This window comes from Castanea sativa, chromosome 11 (assembly GCF_040712315.1).
Source record: "Castanea sativa cultivar Marrone di Chiusa Pesio chromosome 11, ASM4071231v1".
Classification (NCBI taxonomy): domain Eukaryota; kingdom Viridiplantae; phylum Streptophyta; class Magnoliopsida; order Fagales; family Fagaceae; genus Castanea; species Castanea sativa.
Window position 1 is genome coordinate 54,800,698 of NC_134023.1, and position 13,603 is coordinate 54,814,300.

The 13,603-nt window shown below is 34.2% G+C and overlaps 1 protein-coding gene across 1 annotated transcript; it reads right to left on the reverse strand.

Moving 5' to 3' along the window:
• Positions 1-1,035: 1,035 nt before the first annotated feature.
• LOC142617757 (ribose-phosphate pyrophosphokinase 1) lies at positions 1,036-10,837 on the reverse strand. The gene is made up of 9 exons (XM_075790709.1): positions 10,611-10,837; positions 10,341-10,511; positions 9,161-9,409; positions 8,391-8,534; positions 7,358-7,525; positions 4,269-4,338; positions 3,087-3,168; positions 1,872-2,031; positions 1,036-1,400 (listed from the first exon to the last, which is right to left on the reverse strand). The coding sequence occupies exons 1-9, from the start codon at positions 10,725-10,727 to the stop codon at positions 1,362-1,364; spliced, it is 1,200 nt and encodes a 399-aa protein (XP_075646824.1). The 5' UTR covers positions 10,728-10,837; the 3' UTR covers positions 1,036-1,361.
• Positions 10,838-13,603: the final 2,766 nt, after the last annotated feature.

Consider the following 13,603-nt stretch of genomic DNA (forward strand, 5'->3'; position numbering starts at 1 on the left):
CATCTCACAGCCACCTCCACCATTTTTCCGGCAAAATTTATTGAAAAACTCTATAGGAAAAAACTAAGGCTCACTCATCTCTATTATATGAGATAAAAATTTCTAATCTTTTTGGTGGGTTTATATGCTTTTGCTAGAAGTTTTTTTTATCTAAGCTTTGATAATGATACTCATATGATTTATGAGCTTTGGAAGTGATATTCATGTGCTTATATGTATGGGTTTTGTCTTAGTAGATTTATTTGATGAGTAGATTTATAGTTTTTACAATGGCGACTATCTAAGTAGCGAAGATTTTGGGGTTTTGACTTTTTAACGTGAAATAGATGGTGAATATAATTTTTATTGATTATTTGGAGTTAGTTAAAGATTCAAATTGTTTGTCTTGGAGGATATTATGATTTTTGGTATCATGGGTCTCTTGTTGATGTGGTGTAAATTTTGTGGCAAGTACTTATGAGGTGTTGAGGTTTTGATGTTAGAGATAATACCTTGAATGATTTATGAGTGTAAATTGGAGTTTATGCATTGTGAATTAGATTGTTGAGAAATTTTGGAAGTGGAATACATTACTTGTGAGGTTAAATAATAGGCTTGCCTAATTAATTGATTATTTAGCAATTCCTAATTTGTAGTTAGATACAATTTAAAGCTTTGAGCTCACTGTGATAGGTTTGCTTGATACTGTTTAGATTCTAGCTAATCTCCTTTGGAATTTAGAGAATTAGGTTTGTGGGTCGCGAGGTAAGTAGATTTTTAATGAGATTTTTAGAAAATAACCATGTTGCATAAAGTATTGTTTTTTGGTTAAACACATTTTGGAAAGTTGTTATGGAAAATTTGTTTTCCTAGAAAGCTTTATGTTGTAACTTAAATGTATGTGATTATTTGTGAAAAAAGCATCAGCTTGAAAACATTTATTCATTCCTCAAATGAAAAATTAAGCCATATTATGAGATCGATTTATAAATTAATATGAGCAAAAGGCAAGAAGTATATTATTAGACATTTACTTAATGAAAATTTAAACCAGACTAGGTGAAATATACATCATATATCAATTGTCATTATTCTGAGTACACTTTCTTTTTTTTATCTTCATCAATCACTCTCTCAAAAGAAATAAAAAATATTAGGGGGAACTGAGAATCTTTTGAGACCTACATGGGGTTCAATTGGAGCTCTTCAAAAGGATCTATTCCATAATCCTGCAAGTGTACAAAGCTTTAAACAAAAAACCGACTGAAAACCAAGGATTACGTGGCTAATACATTTTGATTTCATTATCAATTTCTGTTTCCAACAAGGAAACTATGATACCGTAATGGAACTAAAGAGAGTGTACAACCGACGAAAATTGCTCAGTCAATACCCAAGCTGGAATAGGGTTCAAAGCCGCCCTGAAAATTGGGGGAAAAATTGAAATTACTTACAACACCATTGTTCTCAAACTAGAAAACCTATGCAGGACTACCCTGATATAAAATAGAAATTGATATATAACTAGAATGATATAAAATAGAAATTGATATATAACTCAAATGATATGAATTAGAAATAGGACAATCTAGAGCACAGGCAAATTGGATTCTCGCCTTTTAATTTTTTTCTTTCTGTTTTTTGGTAATCTTGGGTATCCAAAGTTTCAACCTTTTCAAAATTCAAAATTGTGAACTATGGTTTAGGCAATTATCTTTCAGCAGGTCTCATTCTTCCATTTGCCTATGAAACTATCACTAACAAAGGAACATAGCCACAAATCAAATGTAACAGATAAACCCCTACGTGTTTTGAAGGATGAACTTCTTTTAATTTTTAATTTTAATTTTTTCCATTTGGCTAATTTATTATTACTGAAATATTCTACTTACAGAGCAGTCATCATGAACCCGCCATATGGTCTCCCCAAGGAGGTTTGCTACTGACAAGATTGTCAATTGAGGAAAATAGTTTTGCTCTGACACTGGAATGGTATTTGTTATGATCACCTCTTGAAACAAACCACTTGACAACCTCTCTATAGCAGGAGGACTGCAACCAGAAAAACAATGCAATAAATCAGGTTGAACAATAAAAAGATGCATGGAGCTCAAAAATCAAAAGAGGCATGAATATTTTTATTGCATTTATTAAAGTTCAAGACTTTTTAATTTGATATTCATAACCAAATTTCTAGAAATACACCATAATTTTATTACAAATTATAACAATGGCTAACCAATGATTTCATAATCCATTTAAAAATATTGCATACTAAAAAGAGGAATTAAAGAAAGAAGGCTTTGCACAGAACCTAGTAATAATGATATCAACCAATTAGAGGAATTTAACCAACAAAAGCAAGGGACATTTCTTAGGTCCTTAATCATGCCTAAACTATATTTTAAAAGACATACAGAGCCTAGAAGTATTTATGACCATCCAAAAAGTTACTTCAATGATAAATCTATTGTAGCATCCAAACTAGTGGGTAAATGGAATAATTCCTTAACTTTGTAGTGCTTGGAGACTACACAAAAGTGACAAAATGTTTCTACCTACTAACAAAATTAATTCAACTGAAGTCACGGAATATCAAACTACTTGAAGTAACATACTAGATTTCTCAACCTTTAACTCAAAATAAAAAGGCAAATACATTCAAACCAGAGAGAAGGAAACACCTCACTAAGGAGAAAAACAATCAGTTCCAGTGCAACACTATTCCACCTACTATACCTCTCAACTGTCCACGAGCCTACCTATCTTTGCTCACGACAGGACATATGAATCATACTACACAGCTATAAAAGCAGCAGCAGACATACGAACAGAAAACAGTAGCTCATGGCAAATCTTGCCATGAATAACTCCCCATACACAACACAAGCATATTTTTCATAAGGTTTTACAAACTGTCTTCATCATGACCAGCCTAAATCTAACAGCTTTTCCTTTACCCTAAAAGAAGAAACAACCAACAGTTATTGGCCACAGTTTCAACTACCAATCATGTACATCGTGCAAATGGCAGCTTCTGCTAAAGAAAGTAATTAACATATGATGAACAAAAAAGAATATTCATGCACTAGAAAGGATCTAGATACCTAAAAACAGCATGTGTACTGCATGCATACACTTCCCTAGCACCCTCTTGGTGTAAAAGTGCTGCACCTTTGGCAATAGTCCCTGAAAACCACCAGACAAACAGAGATGATGATAACAAGGAAAAGCAACACTAATTAAGAATTCTGAAAACATGAGACATCTAGTCAGGTCCCTAAGGTAGTTGAAATATCATCCATGGTCATTGTAGCTTACATAATAACAATATAGGCTTAAGGACTGTTCCATTCACAAACTTGAAAATTTACAAATGAGATTGTCACATGATGAGGAAGATTCATTTATCAACCTATGTATTAATTGCAGGAACATTCAAAGGAATGTTTGTATGCATTTGTGCGTGTGTCTGAGAGAGAGAGAGAGAGAGAGAGAATCAAAAGAAAAATAACTAATACACTAGTTAGAGTGACGATAGTAATTTCAAAATGACAAATTGATTCAAAAATTGGAAGATACTCAAATAACAACCACACGCAGGTGAGGCACAACCCAAGTAAATCATACCCAGATGTCTACCTGCTAGAGAATCAACAAGTAATGAAAGCGCAAAGGTACATGGCAAATAATTTAAAAAATCCATGCACACCGTTGGTTCTTGTGAAGTGTATCCAAATTAGTTTTGCACAAAGGTTAAGGAACTTGTCATTCACTTAGACTCCTATTGAATCATTACACCACTCTCCACTCTTTCTTGAACACAATGACAATTCACCTCTATATACTTGGTCCACACATGAAATAAAAGAATAGAAACCATGTGAATCACTGTTTGATTGTCACATAGTCATAGGCAGATTCAAATCAAACATCAACTCCTCAAGTAGGTTTTAGATGTATGCGCCATAACCCAGTACTCAAATACTATACTAAATCCAGATACAACACTCCTTACTTTTCCAACCTCACCACCATCATACTACCACCATTGTGAAATCATTTTCTCTACACAAAAAGTATTCTTTAAGTCCCAAATTCCAATGTTTTTTTTTTTCTAGGAATAAATATTGTCATATGTCATTCAATTTTGTTGGTGATGGATTATCTAGAACAAAACATAACCATAACAAGCAAGAACTTTATGATTGCTATATCCAATAATTAACTTTAATTCTCAGCAGTGGTCCTATCTTCTTGTCTAAAAAAAAAAAGGTTGGAAAACCCACCAGCGGTGTCAATCATATCATCCACCATAACTGCTACTTTTCCCTTCACATCGCCAATCAGATTCATCACCTGCATAATGACATTCGATATAATTTTGTAAATCTAACGAGAAATGTTTAAATATGGAAACAACCAAGATAACATCATAGCAAAAAATATATAGAACGACAATTTTTAGCAAGTTTCCTTCAAAAGACAATCATTATTTCCTTCCCAAGACAATGCCTTTTTTCAATACCGCCACATCCTAAAGGCCTTTCTTTTCCACATTTATTGCATAGAAAAGAGCCATGTTTATTTCATTTCAGCAGAAGTGAAAGTAGACGTGGACTTGGACTTGGAAATCTAAAGCATTTTGGTTCAGGTTTAGAAATCCAGGACATGTGGAAAGTCTACAAAAATATGCATGTGGGAGTGAAATTATCATTCTACAAGAAAGCATTTAAAAACCCCTATCAAGCAGATATACAAATCTAGCTTATGGATACAATGAAATATGGACACACTCATATGACACTTTTTGAAAAGTAGGAGATGATACACCAAAATCAGGACACATTGTGCTAGGGATAAGATGCTAAATAGTAAATCTCTATAATTTTTTTAACTGCTTTATGGTTTGAACTTATAATAACTCTTTCTTTAGATATTGATTTTTTGCACATCGTGGGGTATATGAGAAGTACCGGTATCCAATAAAACTACGATCGTAGAACTATCCTTGCTACGTATGAATTGTAACAAATAATTTTAAAACTACATTATGAACTTACTACTCTTTTCCTCCCACAACTCCACTCAGGAGGCCCAATCACGAAATTTTAATAGCTGCCATTAATAAAATAATGACTTGTTTTGGATGTGATGTCATCTTTGAAGAAGAGAAACTGTTGTTGATAGTATACTTAAAATCTTCTAATCGTTTGAAAGCTGTCAACATTTTTGTGTGTGAATAAATCCTATGTGTATGGTTCATTATAAGTCTATTAATGCTTTTCTTAACTTTGCTGAAGGATATTTAACTTAGAAAATTTTGAACTAATTTACCGTGGGTGATGTAGATGGTGGTTTTGTGGATGTTTGGTGGCTTGGGTATAGCAATGAGTGGCAGTCTTTAGTTGTTGGGTGGCAGTGGTGGTTTTGTGGGTTTAAGTGTGTGTTACAGATGGTGGTTTTTGTGGTGTTTGGAGGCTTGGCTGGGCAGGGCAAGTAACAGTGGACCATTTGGGGGCAGGAGCAAGAATCAGGAATGAGATTGCTGCTCCAAACCCACTCTGTAGTCATCCCTATATGATAAATTTCTAACTTCCTCAAAAGATGCAAGCCACTACACACAAGTACGCAATTGTTGATCTAAGGGCGTACCACTACCAAAGATATATTCCAACAATCAAAGCCTCATTTTGACATTTATAATAAGGAAATTTTTTTTAGCAGCAACACACAAACACACCTAATGGGTCTTGAACCCACGACTTCACCCTCCACCTTGTCTCGAGGTTGGGGCTGGAGGTTCCACTTTTGGTCCAGCTTATTGGCAAAGTAAAATTTGCAACAATCTATTGCATCATCCAAAAAGAGAAAAGTAAACTAATGGGGGAGAAAGGCAGTGATGGGTGGTCTAAAAGTCTTTTCATAGATTTCCAAAGAATAGAAAATTTGCTTAATGCTATAGTACACCCTGCTGGCATGATTCCACCTGATGCAATTTGGCAAAATTTATGTCAGAAAAGTACTTGTGCTCCATAAACAAGCATTGCCATTTATATTAGATTTTACATTATCATGTTACAACTGACTAGTAAATGTTCATGCCTCCTGCTTAGTCAACGTAAATCAACAGTTTAGTTTTGCATTTCTGTACTATCACATTATTGAGCACAGTGTCCTGTCATAAACTCTACTAACTAACTTTGGGTTGGGGTTAAGTCCCTGTCATGTGATTTTCCAGCAAACTATGCAATTATTTGTACATCAAAAAATAAAATGATAATGAACAACTTTAAAAAGAAGCTTTTGACGGATTTAAGAAGATACATATGTATGCACTTAATTACTTATATTATAAATGTGTATTGGAATTTAAAGGTAAACTTGATATATGATGTATTTCTACGATTTGCAGGACAACACGACAATGTGGCAATAAAAAAAGTCTGAAACAACTTTATAGACTTCAAAGGAAAAAAAAAAAAAAAAGCAATATAGTTGCAAGTATATAATACTGAATACAAGGAGTCAGACTAGATAGACTTTGGAGCTCATTTGGGGTGGTTGGGAAATAGAAGCATATAAAAAATGTCAGGGATGCTTCAGAAGGTATGGGACTTCAAAGTTTCTCAAGTACATGAAAAGTAAGTCCTTTTTCTTTTCTTTTCTAAAATTGTAAAAATGGTCTTTCTAGAAAAAAAAAAATGGACATATTGATATTCTCCAGGACACATTTGAAGACCAAAACAGCTTTTAGATATTGGTGCTAATAGCATGACACAATTACACAATTGTACACATGCAAATAATTGACAAAGCCTAAGAACACGTTTACATTAAAGATAACTTGCAGTTATACATTTCATCATCAAATTATTTTGTTATTCTGTTCAATGGGTCCATGCGTAACTCACCAATCAAAAAAGGATTATGAATTTGAGCCATAGCAATGATTAGCATTTGGAAGCTGAACGTGAAAATCTTAAATAATAACAGAAATCTCTAATTTTTAATTTTGTAATCTTGGTTTATGATGGAATCACTAAATCAGAAAAAGAAATAATTTAATGTTCACTCATCTCAAGACTTCAAGGGATGAGGGGATACAAAGGTTTTTCATTTTAATGTGAAATGTTATGATACATTGATACCTAGTCATAAACATTTTCTTTCAGAATTACCAAAATGAATCAATCTTCTTTTTTGTAAAAAAAAAAAAAAAACAAAAATAATTTCACAAATTTCCCATCTCTCTTCCAAATGATGCTTCATGTTAATTTTTTTTTTCTATGAACTGTAGGAATTCTGTAAAAGAGCATAAATAGACCAAAATCTAAATAAATTGACACTGACAAAAGTAAATTTCAATAGATCCTACCTCTGCAACATTGTGTCCATGACGCCTTTTATCGACAATGGCTAGAGGGGCATCAGATAACTTTTTGGCAAAAGCACGGGCTCTGGCTACACCGCCAACATCTGGTGAGACCACTACCAGATCATCAGAACATATATATTTGCTGGCGAGGTAGTCAAGTATCACAGGCTGGTGATGCAAAAAGTAAAAAATATTACCAATTTATTAATTAGTTTATAATGACATGTTACTAAAAAATAAACATTGGTTGTTTCTATAGGTTATGCATCAAGAATCAGTGAGACTGATGCAGCTGAGAGCAACAAAGAACTTAGGTATATCCAACATTGAAGAAGACTCGCAGAGAGAAACAAATCCCCCTAATTGGATGCTCATCAAGCAGACTCGTTATTTACAGTACTCAAAAAAGCCAAAGGCATTTTTCTATGATAATCGAAAACCAACTGCCTTGAATGATTAAGCAATTTTCAGACTACAATAAGACAAACCCAATAAGAATTTTTATTAGGTTGTTTTTGGATATTTACCCAGAATGTAAAAGACACTTATAGAAGAAAGTAATATAATTATTCTATTTCAGCAAAGCCAAATTCTATCTCAATTCGATTTACCTTCAGCTAGCTTTGTAGGAGACAAGAAATCCTTGTCAAACTCCAGCACCCTCGTATGTAAATACTAACATAGCAAAGACCCCTATTGGATGCTCATTAAGCAGACTCTTAAGTTATTTATTGTACTCAAAAAAGCCAACCGTCTTGAATGAATTCACAATCTTCAGATTATATTAAGACAAACCCGTTGGAATTTTTTTTAAAGGAATTTTTGGATATTTTCCCAGAATGTAAAGACACTTATGGAAGAAAGGAATATAACATAAGTGTTCTGTTTTAGTTTTTTTAGCAAAACCAAATTCTATCTCAATTCGATTCAACTTCAAGTAGCTTTGTCAGAGACAAGAAATCCTTGTCAAACTCTGGGGCCTTTGTATGTGGATATCAACATAGAAGAAATGCAAGTAGCATACATTTCTTACCTGACCATACACATGATCCACTGGAATATCAAAATAGCCCATGGACTGCCCTGAATGAAGATCACAAGCAAGAACACGGTTTGCACCTGCTTCCGTAATCAAATTTGCTACAAGTTTGGCTGCAATTGATTCACGCCCTTGAGTCTGAAAGATCAATATTTTGAAATTATGAGAAAAACAAACTTGAATTCAGCAAAGACTTATCTTGTGTATCAATGTTGACTACAACCACCAGCTCTGGAAGAATTCCTAAAACATGCACATGCAGAAGCTAGTAATTATCTTAGGCTTTAAAGTTCATAACCATTTTTGTTTTTAAAAGCTTTCCTACTTGGTAGTAAATCTGTTATTCTTTATGCTTCGGCATTTTATTAATATTATAATAAGGGAAATGGATACTTAAAAAGCAAAAAATACACTGGCAATAAAGTAACATATACCACAGTGATTGATCACAAACTCAGAGAAGAAAACCCGATGAAGTTGATCACTTATCAATGATGTAGTATAAGGCCCTTACTGGAAGAAATGAACATAATGAAACCTGACCATACACATTATATGATTTTAAGGCCATGATTTGCTATAGAAAAAAGGTAAGCTATTATGAATCCAAGAAGAGATGTACACTCATCTTGTTATCTAATTTAACAATTTGAACTAGGAATTGACAGAAGACCCATAAAAAAATACGTGTTTGCACATTTGATTTGACGCTAACCAAAATAAATTCCCTTTTTTCAGATTCTTTGCTAATCATACAAAGTTACCTTTCTATCAGCCCTGGCATATCCGAAATATGGAATCACTGCAGTAATATTTTTGGCTGAAGCCCTCCGACAAGCGTCAATCATTATCAGAAGCTCCATAAGATTCTCATTTGCAGGAGGACACGTAGGTTGCACAAGATAAACATCACACCCTCTGACACTCTCTTGCAACTGAACATATATCTCACCATCAGCAAAACGTTTAATCTTAATTCTTCCAAGCTCTAGACCCATGTAGCATGCTATTTCCTATTGAGTATGTGATGATACATCAGAAATATGTACATAAGAGTTTTCTATGTATAACACTAAAAGAAGTACAATAAAAATATGAAGTAAAACGCCAAAATCAGCCATATCATTAAGAATAAGGTGCGCATGACTTATACAATTCAAACAAAATTGTATTGTGCAAAAAAGAGAGATTTGTCACCATTTGATCTGTTGTAGTCATAATGTCAATGACAATGCTAAATGTTTACATGATACATGCTATTAGAGTTTGGATGATGATTGAAAGATTCAACAACAATGGCAGCTGCAACAATCTTGCTCTCATTTTTTCCAATACACACCATAAATTCTTAACTCGCTAAAAAAAGTCTCTTCCACCGACCCTTGGGACAATCAAACATAACAAACAAAGGTACCGAGGAAATGCAAAACCATAAGAGAAACTTCTTTTGAAATAGAGCTGTAGACATTTTAAACCACCCAATTGCCCAATTGATTTTTACCAATCTTGTTTTGAAACCAAAAACAAAGCACACCATTCACTTCTTAAAATCAACTTCAACCTTCACATCACTCATTTAACAATTCCATTCGATAACCTCTAATTACATCCTAGTTTCCTTCTCAACATCATAACTACTTCTTTTATAATTCTCGCACGCGCTGAGCTCAATTCTTACGTTCACTAAAACATTTTTAACACCGCTGTTAAAACCACGATTCTATTGATTTTACCAATCACTTCCTAATATCAACCTCAACCTTTCACATCACTCGTTTAACAATTCCATTTAGTAACACCTCTAATTACATCCTAACTTCCTTCCAACATCATAACTAATCATTTTAATTCTCGCACCCGCTGAGCTCAATTCTTATGTTCGCTAAAACACTTTAATCGCATAAATACTAAAAAGAATGAGTGAAAACAAAAATGAATATTGACCTGAGAGAGAGCGGGATTGGCGGTGCCGGAAAATATACGGAGCCTGGTGTCGTGTGCGTTTGAAATGGAAGGCGCTGTTGTTGTTGCTTGGTCAGTAGTAGTGCTGCTGCTGAGATATGGAGCAAAAGGCTTTCCGTTCTCGTACTTCAACGGCTCCACCAAATTACATCTCTGAAATATGAAATTGAAACTGATGAGTGTGCGTAATTTATAAACAAATGAAATAAAAAGGTTAGAGGAGGGAAGAGAGTAGGGAGCTGCTTTGCTTACGACGGCGTTTTGGGAGGCAGGGATTCGAGAGCTTGGAATGAAGAAATTCAATTTCAAAGAGGAACGAGAAGTGAGAGGTGATGATGAGCAATAAGAGTGATGAAGCAGAGATGACATTTTTTTTCTCTCTTTCTTTTGGTTATGGGGAAAAAAAAAATTGCAAAGTTTATAGTGTGATTGGAAATTTTTGAGAGATTTTTTTATTTTTTGGGTTTGGTTTGGTGAATGGGGTTTGTGAAATTGTGAGCTTAATAAGTATTTTTTATTGGAGAAAAAATGGAGTTTTACTGTAGAGAGTACAGGGTTTAAAGTTTTAATCAAGTGGGTCTCATCCATTCTTTTTTTTTTCCTCTATTTATGCTTTTTTTTTTTTTCTTTTCTATTTTGGTTTAATGGTTATACTGTTATATAGTTATTAATAGATTTTTTTTTTTTTTTTTTGAAAGGTAGTTATTAATAGATTTCAATTTCATGGAGGACTTTTTTTTTTTTTTTTTTTTTTTTTTTTTTTTTTTTTTTTTTTTTTTTTTTTTTTTGTATTGTAGGGAGTTTGATTTGGCGGATTGAAAGACTCAAGAGTGATACCGACCTTTACACTTTGACTTTTTTTTTTTTTTTGATAGGCTAGTTACACACTTATTATACTTTTACTTGTATAGTTGTTGAGATACAAATTTTCAAGCTTTAATTTCATTAGTCCACTCACAAAATACCCACATAAGCCCATGAACTATTTTGAGCCCACGTAAAAAATTTCCACCTATTACTCAAATATGCTCCATATTATTGGGTTCTCACAAATATTTCCCACATTATTACCCAACTTGGGCTCTCACAAATATTCCATATATAAGTTCCATATATTATCTTGGCCCTTTCACACATATTACCCATATGTTATCCAACTTGAGTTTTTACAAAAATACCCATCATATTACTACCAAAATTGGGCCACAAAATTACATTATCTCCACTAAAAAAACCCAAAAACATTTACCTTGTGGAAAAATCCAAAAAGCCCAACAAAACCCCCCTCTAAAGCCTGTTACAATACGGCACTCTAAAAGTCCATTACGATACGGCACCCTAAGAGCCCGTTACAATACGGCACCTCTAAACCCCGTTGCCACACGACATTCTTACTAAGTATGTTGCTACACGGCAATATTTTACAAAATCCTACAAAGTCCAAATATTAATTTGGCACCTATTTTACAGAGCTCAAATACTAATTTGGCACCTATTTTATAAAACCCAAATGTTATTTCGGCACTACTTTACAAAGCCCAAATCTATTTTGGGCAATTATTTATAAAAGCCCAAAATACTATTTTGGCAAAAACAATTACATTATGCTCGAAGCCCAAAACTATTTCTTGGCAAAATATATACTAAAGTCCCTAACTCATGGGAAATATAAATTACGCATCTCTCAAAAACATTTCTTTCACAAAACTCATGGGAATTATGCTCAATTTTCCATAATCAACTAACTACAAAAGCCTATGTATATTACCCATGGCAAAATCATTCATTTTCGTAGGGATGACCAAGCCCAAAAAAGCTCTACTACAAAGCCCACATAAGTCAGCCCAGCTCATATACAAATCCCAGTAGCTGAAACTCACGTGAGCTGTCTAGTCAAACTTCAGTATAACCTGACAGCTGGAGCCCATCACCATCAATTCCAGCATGTCCAATCAGATCAGAAGAGGGACACGTGTCCAGCAGGGGTTAAACCCTTCCTTGCCAAGCTGAATTCCATCATTTCTCATGTGACATGACAAAATTCTAGGAAGCTTCAGCTAGCTATATCTCCTTCTTTCTCTAACCCATTTGGTCAAAGAACAAGGGCAGCCATAACTAGACCATGAAAACCATTGGAACAACATGAAATTAGTTCATTATCATACCAAAAATGTGTACTCTCTAGTTCATGAACCAAGTATATGAACCCAAATGGGGAAACTTAGGGAAATGTGGTTTGGAGGGCACCAAAGGGATCCCAGCAAAGTTCCCAGCATAGGGCTCCAAGATTAACACCTAGCTTGGGGTGATACAATTTGCCCTAGGGAACTCTGATTCTAGCAACAACAAAACCAAGATCATTAGCCTAATACATGCTTTAATCTCATCAGCTAAGACCAAATTAGCATTTAATAGTAGGCCAGAATCCTAGCTATTATTACCAAAACAGCAAGAACATCCTAAAGCTGAGCTTACTACTCTTGGCCAAAATCCTAGGAACAATTCTCTAAGGATTTTCTGAAGATTGAGGAAGATTTATCATAGATTATTTGCTAATTACCCCCTAAAACCCAACTATAAATGGAACTCTCCATTAATGCTTCACCAACACAGTAAGAAATACACCCATAGAGAAGAACTCTTCCTTAACTTCTCTGTTTAGCCTTCTCTAAACTCTAGCACGGTTCTGAGTCACTAAGCTCTCAACTTCAAGTACAAAAATTGAGTTCTCTAGCTCCTAGTCCAAAAACACCCCTCACATCTCTACTTATAAGCTTTTACCCGTACCCAGCAGAAAGTCTCAGCAGCTTCACTAAACACTCTCCCTCACTACTCATACTACTTGAAATGTCCCTCATTACTCACTACTTATTATATATTCATGAGCATGTCTTGGCACCATAATGATCTTGCTGCACTAACTGGAATCTCTCTCTCTCTCTCCCTGAATCTCACACTAAGTTTTTCTCATTACTTGTTATAATGGAGCTCATAATATTCATTTACTCATTTACTACTGAAGGTTATGATGTAACTATCACTATAGAGTTTTTTCCTTATATTGTTGTGTTAGAAGACTCTTCTCCAGAGCCAATGGATGATAAGTTTGAAAATGTGGATACTTTCCTTAATCCATGAAATAACTAACAGCTGGAGGTTTATTTTGTTCTGTCTCACTTTACCGCTGGGACATTTTACTGCTGGGCTATTTTTTGCAGAAACATTTTACTACTGGGCTATTTCTT

Excerpts from the sequence above, each read along its gene's own strand:
- LOC142617757 (XM_075790709.1), bottom strand. The coding sequence starts at position 10,727 with ATGTCATCTCTGCTTCATCACTCTTATTGCTCATCATCACCTCTCACT. Across the intron at positions 9,410-10,340 it reads CCAATCCCGCTCTCTCTCAG|GAAATAGCATGCTACATGGG; the intron begins GTCAATATTCAT and ends CATACTCAATAG. Across the intron at positions 7,526-8,390 it reads TGGATCATGTGTATGGTCAG|CCTGTGATACTTGACTACCT; the intron begins GTAAGAAATGTA and ends TTGCATCACCAG.